This window comes from Delphinus delphis, chromosome 5 (genome assembly GCF_949987515.2).
Source record: "Delphinus delphis chromosome 5, mDelDel1.2, whole genome shotgun sequence".
In the NCBI taxonomy this organism is placed as follows: Eukaryota; Metazoa; Chordata; class Mammalia; order Artiodactyla; family Delphinidae; genus Delphinus; species Delphinus delphis.
In genome coordinates, this window is record NC_082687.1 from 112,218,483 (window position 1) to 112,233,763 (window position 15,281).

The following is a 15,281-nucleotide window of genomic DNA, read 5'->3' on the forward strand; positions in this document are numbered from 1 at the left end:
ATATAATGAGGTAAGCCATTGTGAAGCTTTCATTGCAAGAGTGTATTTTCTTGTTGTTGCATCTTGAATAATTCGATGCAAGAGAAACAGTCTACGTTTTAGTGTGTGCAGTATGTGGGGCTGCGGTCAGCACCTCATCTGTGCTGTGTCACGAAGCTGCTTCTGTTTGAGTGATGTCTGCTTCAGAGCAGATGGTCTGAAGATGAATAATCAGACCAATGGGGATAGAAATTCGGTGCCTACCTCAAGGGGGCAATAGTAAATTAACACTGTCGGATGCCTGACATAATAAAGAATTGATGAAAGATATTTTCACTTGGTTGGGTTTGGTTTTTTCATATCCTGACAGTTCTAAAGGCCTTCAAAGGAGACTAAAACCTAATTCAGTTCCATTTATCCTGATACTTAAGTATAGCAGTGGGATAAACTCTAATATATCTTTCCTTCCAAATGCCCTGTAGTATTTTAACACACTGATTAGTCAGGGAATGAAGAGTTTCCTGTAGAGAAGATTTCTTAAAGAAAGCATTAAATAAACTATTGTTGCCAAATTATATCAAAAGGTCTCTCTTTTTTCTCCTGACCCAAGTATTATTATAGTAGGTTATTATTCATTTATAAAACCTACTCTTTTTATGGCCAGCTGTGGGCCAAAGGGAAATTCCTTTGGAGATTTGTGTACATAGCATAAAAGCTTGATAAGCTCTTCCATGTTTTGGCCCATGTTCATTTGAGTTTAAGATGCTGGCAGAACATTTTTACAGAGATGTCCAGCTCATTGAAAATTAGGAAAGATATTAGACCTCGGATACAGATTGTTTTAAAAATAATGCTTCATTATTTTACACACAAAACCAGTTGGAGATCCCAAAGCAATAATAGAGAACCGTTTAGAATTCAGTCCTATATAGATGTGATATGTGTTATTAAATTTCTGTTGTGGAGCTCTAGATTTTCATTATTTTTATTGTTGGCATGTTAAATGCAGATATACATGTTACTTTAGCTATTGAAAATATTAGGGAATATTATAGAGAAAGTATAATATTCAGTATAAGATTTGTGGAATATTTTGCTTGTCTTTGCATTGTCAACATTTTGAACATAAAAAGTAAAGCAGTACTCTGTAATGACCTATATGGGAAAAGAATCTAAAAGAGTGGATACATGTATATGTATATGATTCACTTTGCTGTACAGCAGAAAGTAACACAACATTGTAGATCAACTATACCCCAGTAAAAAACTTTTTTAAAAAGTCAAAAAAAAAAAAGGTAAAGCAGAACTTTTCAAATGTATCAGTTCACCCAATAGTGTTAGTGGTTGTATATGACATTAAACCATGGTGTGACAAGATACTTCTACCTCAAGAGGAACCAGTGATGAAAGTGGGGTGTCATAATCTCCTAATCATATGCCATTTTCTCAAAGCATGATAAGCTCTTTAGGAAGAAATATTAACTCCTGATAAACAGTTTAATAGCTAAAGCAATCATTAAGGTGCTTACCTAACCAAAGCAATAATGTCTTAAATCTGTTCATGTCGTAGAGAATGGACTTGAGGACACGGGAGGGGGAAGGGTAAGCTGAGATGAAGTGAGAGAGTGGCATTGACATATATACACTACCAAATGTAAAATAGCTAGCTAGTGGGAAGCAGCCGCATAGCACAGGGAGATCAGCTCAGTGCTTTGTGACCACCTAGAGGGGTGGGATAGGGAGGGTGGAAGGGAGACACAAGAGGGAGGGGATATGGGGATATATGTATATGTATAGCTGATTCACTTTGTTATACAGCAGAAACTAACACACCATTGTAAAGCAATTATACTCCAATAAAGATGTTAAAAAGAAAAATCTGTTGATGTAACTGAAGCCTCTCAAAGAGTATCTTATCCTTTGAGGCAATCTGAAGCATTCAGTTGCAGTGTTCTTCAATTTAAATTTTTAAGATGAACCTCCAATTATTTAATCTGGTGTCTGACTACAGTGACAGCAAAATGTTTCCCTCACTATTCTGATTTTCTTAGATTTGTAAATGTTGTGGAGGAGCCACAGATATCTCCATCTACAAATTTACCATTTTCCCATTTAAATTCAGAAAAAAATTGATGTGTTTTATTTTGTGACAGAACTTCTGAGTTCTGTAGGTGTTTTGGAGTCGTAGGCAGAACATATGTCTAGAATACAAGTAATCAAAACTTGTTGATTTCCCTGCCTTAGGAGAAGTTGCTTAAATTTTCAACTTACGATGTTCAGTAGGAAACTGAGATGTAAGCAAGTTAAGTTAAGAAACTTAAGAAAGCTTCTACCTATCTCTGTAAAAGTTCTCATTTTAGTGAAAGTTTTAATGTCTCATTGTATTGATATCTTCGAACTGAGCCTAGTTGTAGAAACATCTTATGGAACCAAACTCATGTCAGCAGAACAGTTACTTTGCAAGTTAGACTTTTACTATCTCATAACATACTAACTCAGGAATTCCTATTTCTTCTGTTCGATAATTATTTTAAAATGAATATCTATAAAAATATATAAGCATGTAAAAATTTCAAAATCACAGGGAATCTGAAGTATAAAATAGTTATCAAATATATATCACAACTTTTTTTGCTGATTTAGGGTTTTTGTTCCTACTAGTTTTGTGTTCTTGCAGTATTTCTAATTTATTGAGAAAGGTATCATCACATTATTATTTTGATGCAGTTTTCAGAAAAGTGAGTGACACAAAGTGAGTGTACAGAAATTTTTTTAAGGTATAAAATTGTGTCTTAGAACTTACTTATATTTATCCCAGAAGACGTAACAACTGAGATCTCTGAACCAGACCTGGTCTTCTTGGATTTGTAGTAAATATTTTTGAAGACCAGAGGAGTACTATTTGTACAGTATAATAAAAAGATGCTGTAGAATTTGAGTTAGCAACAACCTTCTTCGGAGTTCAAGCACAAAGCCGTGGGCATTTAGTAGCCTGCATTTTCTCTTAGACTGTGTAGCACCTTAAATATATGCAAATCAAATTTTCATTAAAAGCCTTGCGTAATATGAATAGTCTGCCTTAGAAAAATTGCCTCCATAGTAAGAAAAAGATGCTGCTTTTGAATACTGATTTTTTCATCTATTTACTCTTCAGTGATTTTTGTCACTATTGTGTAAGTTAGGAACAACTTATTTTTCAGTGTTGCCATCTTTTTAAAGTAAATGTTTCATTTAATTGTAACAAACATACAGAAAAATGCATAAATTATATTGTTTATCTTGATATTTCTCACAAAATTTACATACGCATTTAACAACACCCAGAATGAGCAGGTAGAACTATGATATTACCAGCAACCAGAAGGCCCTTTCTGCCTCTTTCCAGAAACTACTATTCTGACTTCTAACAGTATAGATTAGTTTTGTCAGTTTTTGAACTTTAATAAATGGAATCATAAAGATGTCCTTTTTGGGTCTGACTAATTTTGCTTAGCCTTTTTTTTGTGTGAGATCTGTTGATGTTCCATGTGGATATGGTTCATTCACTTCTGTTCCCACTGCTATGTAATACTCTAGATTGACTCTTTTTTGAAGTGTAAGAATTGTACAAGGGATTCATGAATCTCTACATAGTATTGCAAAATATTCTTAATGCTTTGAAAGGGATGGAATTGGTATGCTATAGGCAGTTTTTCTTTTCATGGATGATAATCTCAGGGAAGACGCTGATTGTCGGAGTCCAGCTCCAACGAGTCCAGGGAAACCTGAGGGATGGACGGCGTCGGCGAAGGAAATAAGACCTGACACCCTTTGTAGATGTCAGCACATCGAGCACACATTTATTTTTCAGAGCAGGTATTTATATGTAGGCAGGTTTCATCATCATGTACAAAATCTCAACATGTTCTAACCTCAAAATATTTTTATCAGTTTTCTGAAAACGTCCCCAGTTTCTAGATGTACTAACAAGATACTTCCCCAAGTTCTCATTAGTTGCAGGTTATTTTCTAGTAGTTAAGCCAAGCTGTTATGTAAGTCTTTATTACACAAGTGCAAGCTTCGTGTTCTTTCTGCATGGGCAAGTTTTTTGAATAGTGCCTTGAAAATATTTACAATATATCCTACAGTTCCTGTGTACCTGACTGCACTAGTAGCACTCACAATACCTCCTACGCTCCTGTTTATCATCCGCCAGTTGTTGCCAGAGTATTAACCTTTCTTTATAGTGGACCCATATGAAAGCAAAATCATCAACAACCCCTTCGTAGGGGCCACTGTTGTTCAGTTGGGGGTGTTTTCCATAGGAACATCCCTATATTTCCAGATTGTGTATTGCGTTCCCAGTTTCCTGGGGCCGAAATAGGTACTTTCCATTTTGTGATAATAATAGTGTGTGGGGGGGGTAGTAGTTTTTCTCATTTTCCTAACCCTGGGCGTAAATCCCCCTTGTGCTGTTTCCATATATAAGCTTAACACAGCCAAACAAATCAGTAGAGATGTAGTCCACCGTCCTGGCACAGTGCTGCTTCGCAGTCCTGCCTTTGATTGCATCATGACTTTGTCACGGCGCCGGGACTCCAGGATGGCTTCCAACAACTGATAATGAAATAATTTTAGCATGCTAGTGAATAATCAGTGTCAAAGTGTAATACTAAGTTAAGGGAAAACAAACTTTGTCTTTATATAAAAGTGTAATTTCAAATGATCTCACATATCAAAAAGATATTTGCTTAAAATATGCAGGCAGAATTTAGTTATTGTTTTGATATTTTATGTGTTAATCATTAATTATCTTAAGTAACATTTTATTTTATTTTATTTATTTTCAAAAATACATTTATTTCATTATTATTATCATTTTTTTGACCTCACCATGCAGCATGTGGGATCTTAGTTCCCTGACCAGGGATCGAACCCGCACCCCCTGCACTGGAAGGACAGAGTCTTAAACACTGGACCACCAGGGAAGTCTGTTAAGTAACATTTTAAAAGTGAAATAGAAACACCTATGCCTGAACCAATTTTCTTAAAACATAGGTCATTGAAGTAGGAACAATCTTTAGAGAAATTGCATTATTTCTTTCTGAAGATCATAGCTCCTTCTGCATTTCCCATTTAATAGCAGTGTAAAGACCTATTGAAATGATGCTAAAAATGGAGCTTAATCAGCATGGTTGAGCTACAGTGTACAAACATATGGTTTATAGCAATTTTTGTTATTAGTGTCCGGCTGAATTGAAATTAAGTAGGATTTCGTGGTATAAAGTGTTTTACTGGTCATTTATATGTTCTAACTGCAGGAAGGCAACTTGTGGACTTCTTTCTGAAATATTTCAGTACATCTAGTGTGCGGTTCTCAGTTGCCCCCCAATTTTTGGTTTATGACAAGATAGTGATAACAATTTGAGCTACTAAAAGAGCTAAAACATTTAAACAATCCAGCAGTCCCTATACAAAAGTATGATTATTTAAGTGAAAGCATTCATATATCACAAAGAGGGTGTTTTGTAAAATCTTCATCTTTGGAGACAGACCACACCCAGTTCTGCTTTCTTTTTTGTCCTTTTGTACCTGCACACAGCAAAATATTTTTAAACACTCTGGTCTTCTGGCAACAACCTTTTTATTTAAAGAAGATAATGTGTATGCATCTATCCTTTGATTTGTCATTGTTGTTTCGCCTTTATCATTTACAAGAAAAACTACAATTATTAAAAATCTCGGTCAGTGTCCTCTGTGCCTGTCATTGAGCTAAGCATCTTCAAATCTTATTTCATTCTCCCAGCAACTCTATAAAATACATTTATTTTTTGATAAGGAAATTAAGACCCACAAAGACTCAAGATCATACAACTCGTGATTTGCTGGACATGGTTTTAACTTATCCAGCATTCCTAGGAAAAGACCTAAGGAATTGTAGAAATGTCCCTTATTTCATTATGTATATATTAAAGGTTTCCCCCTCAAGTGATTTTAATATATTTTATTTATTTTGTATTACTGTAAAAATGTGGATCTTGGAGTAGGCAGGTAAATGACCCTGTTTTTACAAAGGAATGACTGCATCCTAAGAAAATAAGCAAATTCCCTAAATTCCACAAGGAGCATGTGCTTTCCTGTGGTTAATCAGTCAGCAAATATTTGTGGAGGGTACGGGATAAGCCAGAGGCTGTGAGGGGAGGTGCCCCATGTCACTCCCTAGGGTAGTTGAGGCTGGTGGCTGACTCACACTAGAGGATGCCTGCTTCTCAAACTTGAATAATGTATTCCTCTCTTTTGAAGTATAAAAAAAGTTTGTGACCTCCAGTGCTGTTATTTTTATTGTAGTGTTAATTTATTTTTCTTTTAATTAAAAAAGACTCTTTTTTTTGGCCATGCTGTGAGGCTTGTGGGATTTTAATTTCCCCCCGAGCAGGGATTGAACCTGGGCCCTTGGCAGTGAGAGCATGGAGTCCTAACCACTGGACCGCCAGGGAATTCCCTATAGAGTTAATTTAAGTGTAAAAATAAAACTACATAAAATTCCTTAAACTCTTAGACCATTGTTAAAAAGAAAGTTGTACAAATTAAGCATGAACAGAACTACAAAACTAGTATTATTTAAATAAATAACACCAATGTAATAGAATGGATAGGATTGTCTAAAACTAAATCACAGATGTTGGATTTAACAGTAAAAAGGTTTAACCTCAGATTTCTATAATACATTTCTGAATTTGACTTCAGTGAAAATAATATAGAGTGTACGTTTCTATAAGCATGTTGTACAACCATTATTAATGCATTTGAGGTTTTGTTTCCTACTTCAGAATAGTTAAAGTGATTAGAGAACTCTGCCAATGCCAATTTTAATGGCATGCCATTTGATAATCATTTAAAGCTCTCTTCATTTACTTGGAGATGAAATTAGTATTGTGGTAAAGATGTGCACCTAATCCAGTAAAAGCTGCAACTGGGAACTGAAAAACATTTTACTCTGGATTTTGTTACAGTCACTGGTAATAGTCCAGGTAAGTTGGACTCTACAAAGATAGCACCTGAGCCTGTTGTTATTTGAAGCTTTAATGTGCTACTGAGTGCTGTGCTCAGGTTCTTTTGGTACATCCTACCTTGTATGATGGCCAGATTCTCTGATCAGTCTCTGTCCCATGGCAAAATATTTTGCATCCTATGCATCTGTCTATATTCCATCCCTATTTCAACTGTTATGCACTGAATTATAAACACAAAGGCATATATCAAAATTATATGGTTGTACTCAGTTAAAGGGTAGCCATCTAGATGACCTGGGACATGCTTATATTCTCCTTCTTAGGTTGTTACTGAACTGTAAGCATAGAAGTTTTACAAAATCTTGGAGCAAACTCATGAATCTCTGTGAGTGTACCCCTGGACCCTTCGGGGAAGCACTCGTTTAGGACATAATGTGGCTCTGTGAATGCACATTCCTCCTTGCATTTCATGTCCACCCTGCTGGATGCTAAGAAAGTATTGTTTTTCTAACATTGTGATAAAAAATGTACAGAACTGTGTCAAGAAGAACTGAAGAGGAAATTTTTCTTTCTCGGCTTGAGATGCCACACTCAGGTTGAAAAGGGGACAAGTTTTAATGACATCCATCTGTTGCAGATTAAAATAAGTGGAGCTCAGCATTTGAATGCCTCGTCCAGAGTCACACTTTATAGGCATAAGTACAATTGGTTTTAGGATTGAGAGTTCTAGGGACCTAAAGCAGCAAAGCAGAAAGAGGTTAGTCTATTTGTCTGAGACTTTTACCCCAAAGGAATTGCTATTGCCTCATTTTCTCTTTCTTGTACTTTTTATGTGTGAAATCTCCTGGTTGAGGCAAGAGACAACAGTCTATTTTGAAAGCATGCTTCTCCCCTACTAATACCTAATTTTAATTTTTAAATTCTTACTTTTGTCATACTCAGAGGGAAACATAGCATGGTAAAAATTGCTGCATCTCTCACCATGAGTCCCTGAATCCTCTTTTATCTCTGTGTTGATTGAAGGTAACCAGACTGACTGCTGTTTATCCTAAGCTCTTGTGTCAAGAGCTTTAATCACAGATTGACCTCTTTGTAGCATAGGGTTTGCATGTGTTTATGTGGAAGTAGGAGAAAAGTATATACTTCCATGCTGGTCTATACTTTAAACCTTCAAAGATGTCAATATCTACATATAAATTTTGAAGTCTCATTTGAATTTTGTTCTTGAAACTCATGCTCTGGAACCGTTTTATAATAACACACTTATTTGCATTTGCAAAATGCATTTCTAATACATTTTCTCACTTTGGGAAAACTCAATCCCTTAATGGGGTTCTAGAAGAATCCAACTTATAGCAAAATCTACTGTGACTCAACTGTTGAAGAGGTCCCTGGCAGGATGGCTCAGATGTTACATTTCCACTGTCTCTAGCCCCTCCAAAGCACTGGGAGCAGTTTTTGCTAAAATTCCAGGGACTGGCTGTAAGTCTTTGACTTGCCTCTACTTTTTAGGAGTTTGATTCAGAAAAGAGAAAAATAGTTATTAAAACTTGTTGTTACGTAACAGCAAAAGCGATCCTCAATGTCATGCCCAGTCCCTAGAGAAGGTTCTAAGAGGGTCTAATAGAGTCCCCTCCGTGATGCCAGAAGCCCCCTTCAGACCAACAATTGCCTCTGTAAGCTTCCACAGGGTGTCTCCAGGTGTTTCTTCATCCCTGAAGGGTCAGGTGCTCCCTTCTGGCTCTACTTGTTCATGGCATTCTTTTTTTTTTTTTTTTTTTTTTTTTTACAAGAATGATAGAGCACCCTGATCTTAGTTCATGAGTTTAGTCGTGTTAGACATGTAGAGCGAGACAATCAACTGGCTTTTAAATGCAGTGTGTACTTTACCGTCTCTTTCTTTATTCCCAAGTGAGTATGTTTCTAATTAGTTTGTCTCAAGGCAGCTCTTCATTTTCCTAGGTGCATAGATGGCTGATAAATTTGCGGCTAGGGCTGTCTGCCAAGAATTCCCTCTCCAGCTAAGACACTCTGTTTAGCAAGTGCCATGAGTTTCAGAGCGAATATGTAGACCAAGGGCATACTGAGGTTATCACAAATGAAACAAACTTATAGCTCATAGGTTAGGTATTTGTACTAACATCTGCTTTGATACTTTGCAGGGATGCGGTAGAACAGCAGATAAGACTAGCTTTGAGGCTGATAAACATGGGTTAAGTCTTGAATCTTCACTGAAAGATTATGTGACCTTGGAAACTTGCCAAGCCTCTTTCCTCACCTATTAAATGAGCGTAATAATAGTTCCTTTCTCCTAGTATTATTGTAATAATGATAAAATGCATATGACTTCTTAGCTCTGTGCTTGACCCACAGTAAATACTCATAAATGTTACCTATAATTATGAAGCCTCATGTATAAGATGGAAGTATTTTCTAGGCATCCTCTTTAATATAGTACAGAGCATGTGGATTTATTTTAAAAATCTATGGGAAATAACCTTGTCATACTTTCTGTGACCTAATATTACTTAATTTTTGTTGTTTTTTAGTCAATGATGTTTCTTGTGGGATACTGACAGAACGTGATGCAGAGTATGATGTTTCGCTTTTAAGTACTGCGGCAAGAAACCTGAAGGCGGAAAATCTTCCTGGAATTTAGAATTTGCTGCAAGCCGCAAAATACATTCATAGAATAGGCATTTAAAAATGAGTCATAATTCAGTCCCTGCAGCATTGCAGATATACTTGGGGCACCCTGCCATGGGCACAGCTTTCAGGAAGGATGGAGCGTGAGGCATCGTAGCAGGGCAGGCGGGAGGAGAAACAGTGCGATGTTAGTCATACCAGGACTCCGAGCGTGAATTCCAGATGTGTAGATTTCAGTCATACCTCTCAAATCCTCATAAATTACCTATATTATTTGTAAATTTATACGCCATTGTGGTTTTGGGTTAAATATGAGGTAATTTCGTCCTAGGGTTTTCAGTCTTCCCCTGTGTAAATCATTTTAATGGTATGCAAATAATTCTGTATTTGAGACTCCCAGAGAAAACGCTTACATTTCTATCTCTGTACGTCATCATCAGTCACAATAAATAGGCCTGACAGAGTGTGCCAAGGGCCCTGGCCAAGTCCATTCTTCGAGAGAGGGCAGGGCAGCCTACCGAGGAGAACGATGGATTAAGAGCTGCCCCACCTGAATCTTAATTCCTAGTAGGTCCCTTTTCGTGTTACCATTTTCTCTGTAGTCAGATGTTGTACCACCCAAAGAACTACAAAATGATGCCAGTGTCTTGGAACCTAATGAAGGCTTATCATCATCCTTGTGTTAAGGTTTGAAAATCAGACTTTGTCAGGCAGGGCAATTGTGGCTACATCTCTTGAGAAGCCTGCCCGAGACTTTTTGTGGGGGAAATTCAGCTGTTCTCCCAGAATCAGATTTTGAGAGGAATGGGCGCAAGATGAGGACTTAAAAAGCAATTTGTACCCAGAGTGATCATCTTTACCAAGAGATTTGAGCCTGGTATTATGTCAGCTGGTTTAAATTTAATCTTGTTTTTCCAAAATCACTGGGATCACAAAATTTGCATCGGCCCAGTCCACACTTGCCAACTAGTGCTATCTGCTTTCCTCGAAGCATCCTGGGAGCTTTCTGTTATTCCCTTACAATGAGGACAGACTGTCAGGTGACCCATACTCAGTGCTCTCCCGCAGATGCATCTGAAAACCAAACAGTAAAGGAAGAGAAAGAAGAAACCCAGTACCTTATTTCATTGGTTTTTTAGCTCGACGTTAGGCTCAGTATAGAGTCACTAGCTTCCTGAAGCTAAAATGCATGGATAACAGTGGATTTGGGGGTAGTGTAAATTCATCTTCAAATGTGGCTGAAGATTTGGAGTAAATCGGTAATAATTATTTTTATTGTTCTTTTATACTCTTTAATATAGCAGAGTGTATTGACTTTAATGTCTTTAAACAACTCTCTAGAAGTACTGTGAAGTTGCTGACTTGTACTGTGAATTATTATTCAGTGTTTTAAACTCAGGATTGAAATATTTTGCAACTGAAGCTTTTCTTTGTTTTTTTTTTAACATCTTTAATGGAGTAGAATTTCTTTACAATGGTGTATTAGTTTCTGCTTTATAACAAAGTGAATCAGCTATACGTATACATATATCCCCATATCCCCTCCCTCTTGCGTCTCCCTCCCACTCTCCCTATCCCACCCCTCTAGATGGTCACAAAGCACCGAGCTGATCTCCCTGTGCTATGTGGCTGCTTCCCACTAGCTATCTATTTTACATTTGGTAGTGTATATATGTCCATGCCACTCTCTCACTTCATCCCAGCTTCCCCTTCCCCCTCCCCATGTCCTCAAGTCCATTCTCTACATCTGCATCTTTATTCCTGTCCTGCCCCTAGGTTCATCAGAACCTTTTTAAAATTTTTGTAGATTTCATATATATGTGTTAGTATATGGTATTTGTTTTTCTCTTTCTGACTTACTTCAGTCTGTATGACAGACTCTAGGTCCATCCACCTCACTCCAAATAACTCAATTTCGTTCCTTTTTATGTCTGAGTAATATTCCATTGTATATATGTGCCACATCTTCTTTATCTTTTCATCTGTCGATGGACACAGTGCAACTGAAGCTTTTCTGATGCATGGTGCAAACATTCTTGTGTTTCTGTCTTTGATATGTTTTCATTTTATCAATACTTCACTAAAGGTCTTTTCTTTTTCTCACAGTCTGACAGCAACGCAAGCTTCCTCCGTGCTGCCAGAGCAGGCAACTTAGACAAAGTAGTGGAATATCTCAAGGGGGGCATAGACATCAATACCTGCAACCAGGTAAGAGCACGGCCGCTGGTTCTGTATTATACATTGAAAACACTCTTATTACCTGCAGATACATTCCAAGAGCCCAGCTTTTTTCGTGTGCTTGTTGAATTTACTCAGATAGCAGCAATTCAGAATTATGAAAGTCCATTTTTCTTCCTTACCAACTTTTGAAGCCTCATATGGTTGTATCTAGAGTTAATAAGGCTGGCAAATTAGATAGATCAAAAATAATTGAACCTCAGTTTTGCCTATGAAATGATCTGGGCTGCCCTGAGCTGGAATGTTGACCAAGAACGATGTTTTACTTCTCATTTATCATCAACTAGTTATCCAGACTGTGGCTTCTTTTCTTGTTTGCTGTATGCCTTTTACTTAGGGGTAACTGATTGTTACAATTTGGGATAGAGAAATAAGAGGATAAAATCAAAATTATCCCTCCCTTTCCCCCTAATTAGTTTTTTATTTTTATTTTTTCAACTTTATGCCTTTATTTATTTTTTATGCTCTATTACACTGACTAGGACAAGAAAGTAATAATACATTCAATCTTACACCACCGAGTTGCAATGTAAATTAAATATGAAATATGAAAGGACTTTCTAAGGTGTACCTATTCTAATTGCAGTTACTGTGTATGTCTACCAAGAATCAGAAAAATTAAAATTGACCCAGTTAGTTTTAAAATATAAATTTGAATGAGAAGAGGTTGCAACTGTTGGCTTAAATGAGGTATTTGGATTATTTATTTATCACATCCATTCGCTAAGGACTTCAGACAATATTATACATTTGGATATTATTTGGTCCCAGTGATGTTGAGATTTTTGTGCTATTTTTAACTAAGATTTTAATGCCATGAATTAAAGCGTCTAGTGGACTACAGTATTCAATACAGTGTGCTAAATGTTGCACATCGGTGTGTGTGTGTGGGGGGGGTGTGTGTGTGTGTGTATGTGTGTGTGTGTGTGTTTGTGTGTGTGTGTGAGACAGAGCTGACTGGGAAGTGAATAATCCTGACTAATTTTAAGTTAATAGGAGATGAATTTTATTGGCGGATTCTAAATCATCTATAGAATGCCTATGATATATATTGATATATATTCTGATCTATATTGAGCCCAGTTACGTTCCATCTATAGTCACCTGAAATTAGTATACCTTTCAAGTACAGCTTTTCAAAAGCAACCTGATATCTTTTCATACTCAAACTTACTCTCCTCTCAAATTCCTACCTGCTGGTTTTCTCACCAATGTTAGTTCCAACAGCTCTCCACCCTTGTCTTCTCCCCTACACCAGTCTAGCACTCCTTTTTCAGTTCATCTTCCACATCCACAAATTTGCACTAACTCACAACACGGTCACTTACCATGGTTGCTATAACAGCCTCCTTAATTAGGTCCTGTCTTCATCTTGTCCACTCTGGTCGATCTCCATACTATGTCTTGAGTCATCTTTCTAAAATAAAAATATGATTATGGCACTCCTTTCACTACCAAACTTTCTATGGCTTCCAATGCTTAGGTTAGTAAGATAGTTGTATAAGAATTACCTGAAGCCTTTTGCAAAGGGTGAAGGATTTTCCTTGCTCCTCTTGAGAGTAACTGGCTTAAGAAGCACTGTCATCGACGGCAGTATTTCTTATCCTTTAGAGGAGTAACTCCGGTGGCATCAAAAATATTGCGTGTTGGGCTTCCCTGGTGGTGCAGTGGTTGAGAATCTGCCTGCTAATGCAGGGGACAGATTCGAGCCCTGGTCTGGGAAGATCCCACATGCCGCGGAGCAACTAGGCCCGTGAGCCACAACTACTGAGCCCGCGCGTCTGGAGCCTGTGCTCCGCAACAAGAGAGGCCGCGACAGTGAGAGGCCGGCGCACCGCGATGAAGAGTGGCCCCCGCTTGCCACAATCAGAGAAAGCCCTCGCACAGAAACGAAGACCCAACACAGCCAAAAATAAAAATAAATAAATTAAAAGAAGGTTCAACATTTAAAAAAAAAAAAATATTGAGTGCTTGCTGTAGGGAATATCAGTCTGCCGTCACCCTGAGCATCCCTATATATTCTTTTGTGTGTGTCAAGAATGAAAGGCCCTGTATGCTCTTTATCTGGAGCATTTCTCAGGGTAGTGATTGCAGTGAGCAACCTTGAGGGATTAGGTAACTTTTTCCTCTAGATAAGAAGTAGGCTTGTTCTTTCTTATTTTAAAAGCTGTGAATTCCCCAAGGTTAATGTTCTTCTTTAACAACCCACAACATGCCCAGGCATCCATCACTGGTCCTGTATGTCACTCGCATGGGATTGGGAGGGGGGCATAGGGAACTGGTGTAAGCAACATATTGACACTCAGCCGCTCCTTTTGCCATGAACTGTAAAGTCCATTGTCTCTGATCCAGGAGACTCATGTCTTCTACCAGTATCAGGAAATAGTAGCAGTTAAGCTTTTTAGCTTGTAGGTGAGATAAAATCCCAGACCTTACATAGTTCTTGACCCTGACCTATGGAATAAGAGTAAATTCCTTTATCCCAATATATAAGATCTTCATATTTTACATCTCTATTTCTTATCCATCTTATACTTCATTATGAATCTCTTCTTGATGTTTTTAGTGTTCTTTTGAACAAATAATTTGAAGTTTAGATACATTAGTTACTTTAAAAGAGAAAGACAACATCCAAATTCCTATATAGATATAGATAAATGAAATTCTTCCAAAGCTACCTGTGAGATTGAATATGAAATATTTAAAATTTTTAACATGTTGATTTTATTTATTTAGTTACTTAGTTATTTGGCCGCATGGCATGCGGGATCTTAGTTCCCTGACCAGTGATCAAACCTGTGCCCCTGCAGTGGAAGTGCGGAGTCTTAACCACTGGGCCACCCAGGGAAGTCCCTTCACATGTTATTTTAGACTTTTTTCAAGTATATTAAATACATTCCCCCAATTTTAATATCAGTTCATTAACATTCTAAATTTGCAGTATGCTGGAAAATAGGCAATGAAACTGTTAGAACTATTAGTTCATTTGGTAAAATCATTGTAAGTGATACCAAAAGACGAACCCAAGGAAAATAAAGTTAACCTCAGTCAAACCAAGTCCACTTCACCCTAAAGTATAAGAAATATCTTAATCTTATAAAAGATCTTGGAGTTTATTTTTAAAGAAAAACAAACTCTCAGCAGTAAATACTCAATTCTTATTCACTTTATTGACCAACCTCACTTCTTGAGTTACTTTGATAAGTTTTTAGCTGCCTAACATATTTTTCGTGTAGTGGCCGACTGTCCACTAGCATGTTACTATAAAGGGGAAGAACATGTATTTTTGTGAGAAGGCAACAAAATGTCATGAAACCACACAGAACTTAGAGCCCAGCAGTTCAAGTTCCATCTCCACTTTTGTTAAGTCATTTCAATTCAGAAAGTGACATTTTTCTAATCTCTAAAACAAGAAAGTAATAATAC

At 37.2% G+C, this 15,281-nt stretch overlaps 1 protein-coding gene across 2 annotated transcripts in view; it reads left to right on the forward strand.

The window, feature by feature from the left end:
- Positions 1 to 15,281, forward strand: part of ANK2 (ankyrin 2) — a 242,204-nt gene that overhangs the window by 23,032 nt on the left and 203,891 nt on the right. For both annotated transcript variants that reach the window (XM_060012911.1, XM_060012912.1), the window contains exon 2: positions 11,724 to 11,825. In XM_060012911.1, coding sequence (XP_059868894.1) covers positions 11,724 to 11,825 — 102 coding nt within the window. The remainder of the gene's footprint in view (positions 1 to 11,723; positions 11,826 to 15,281) is intronic.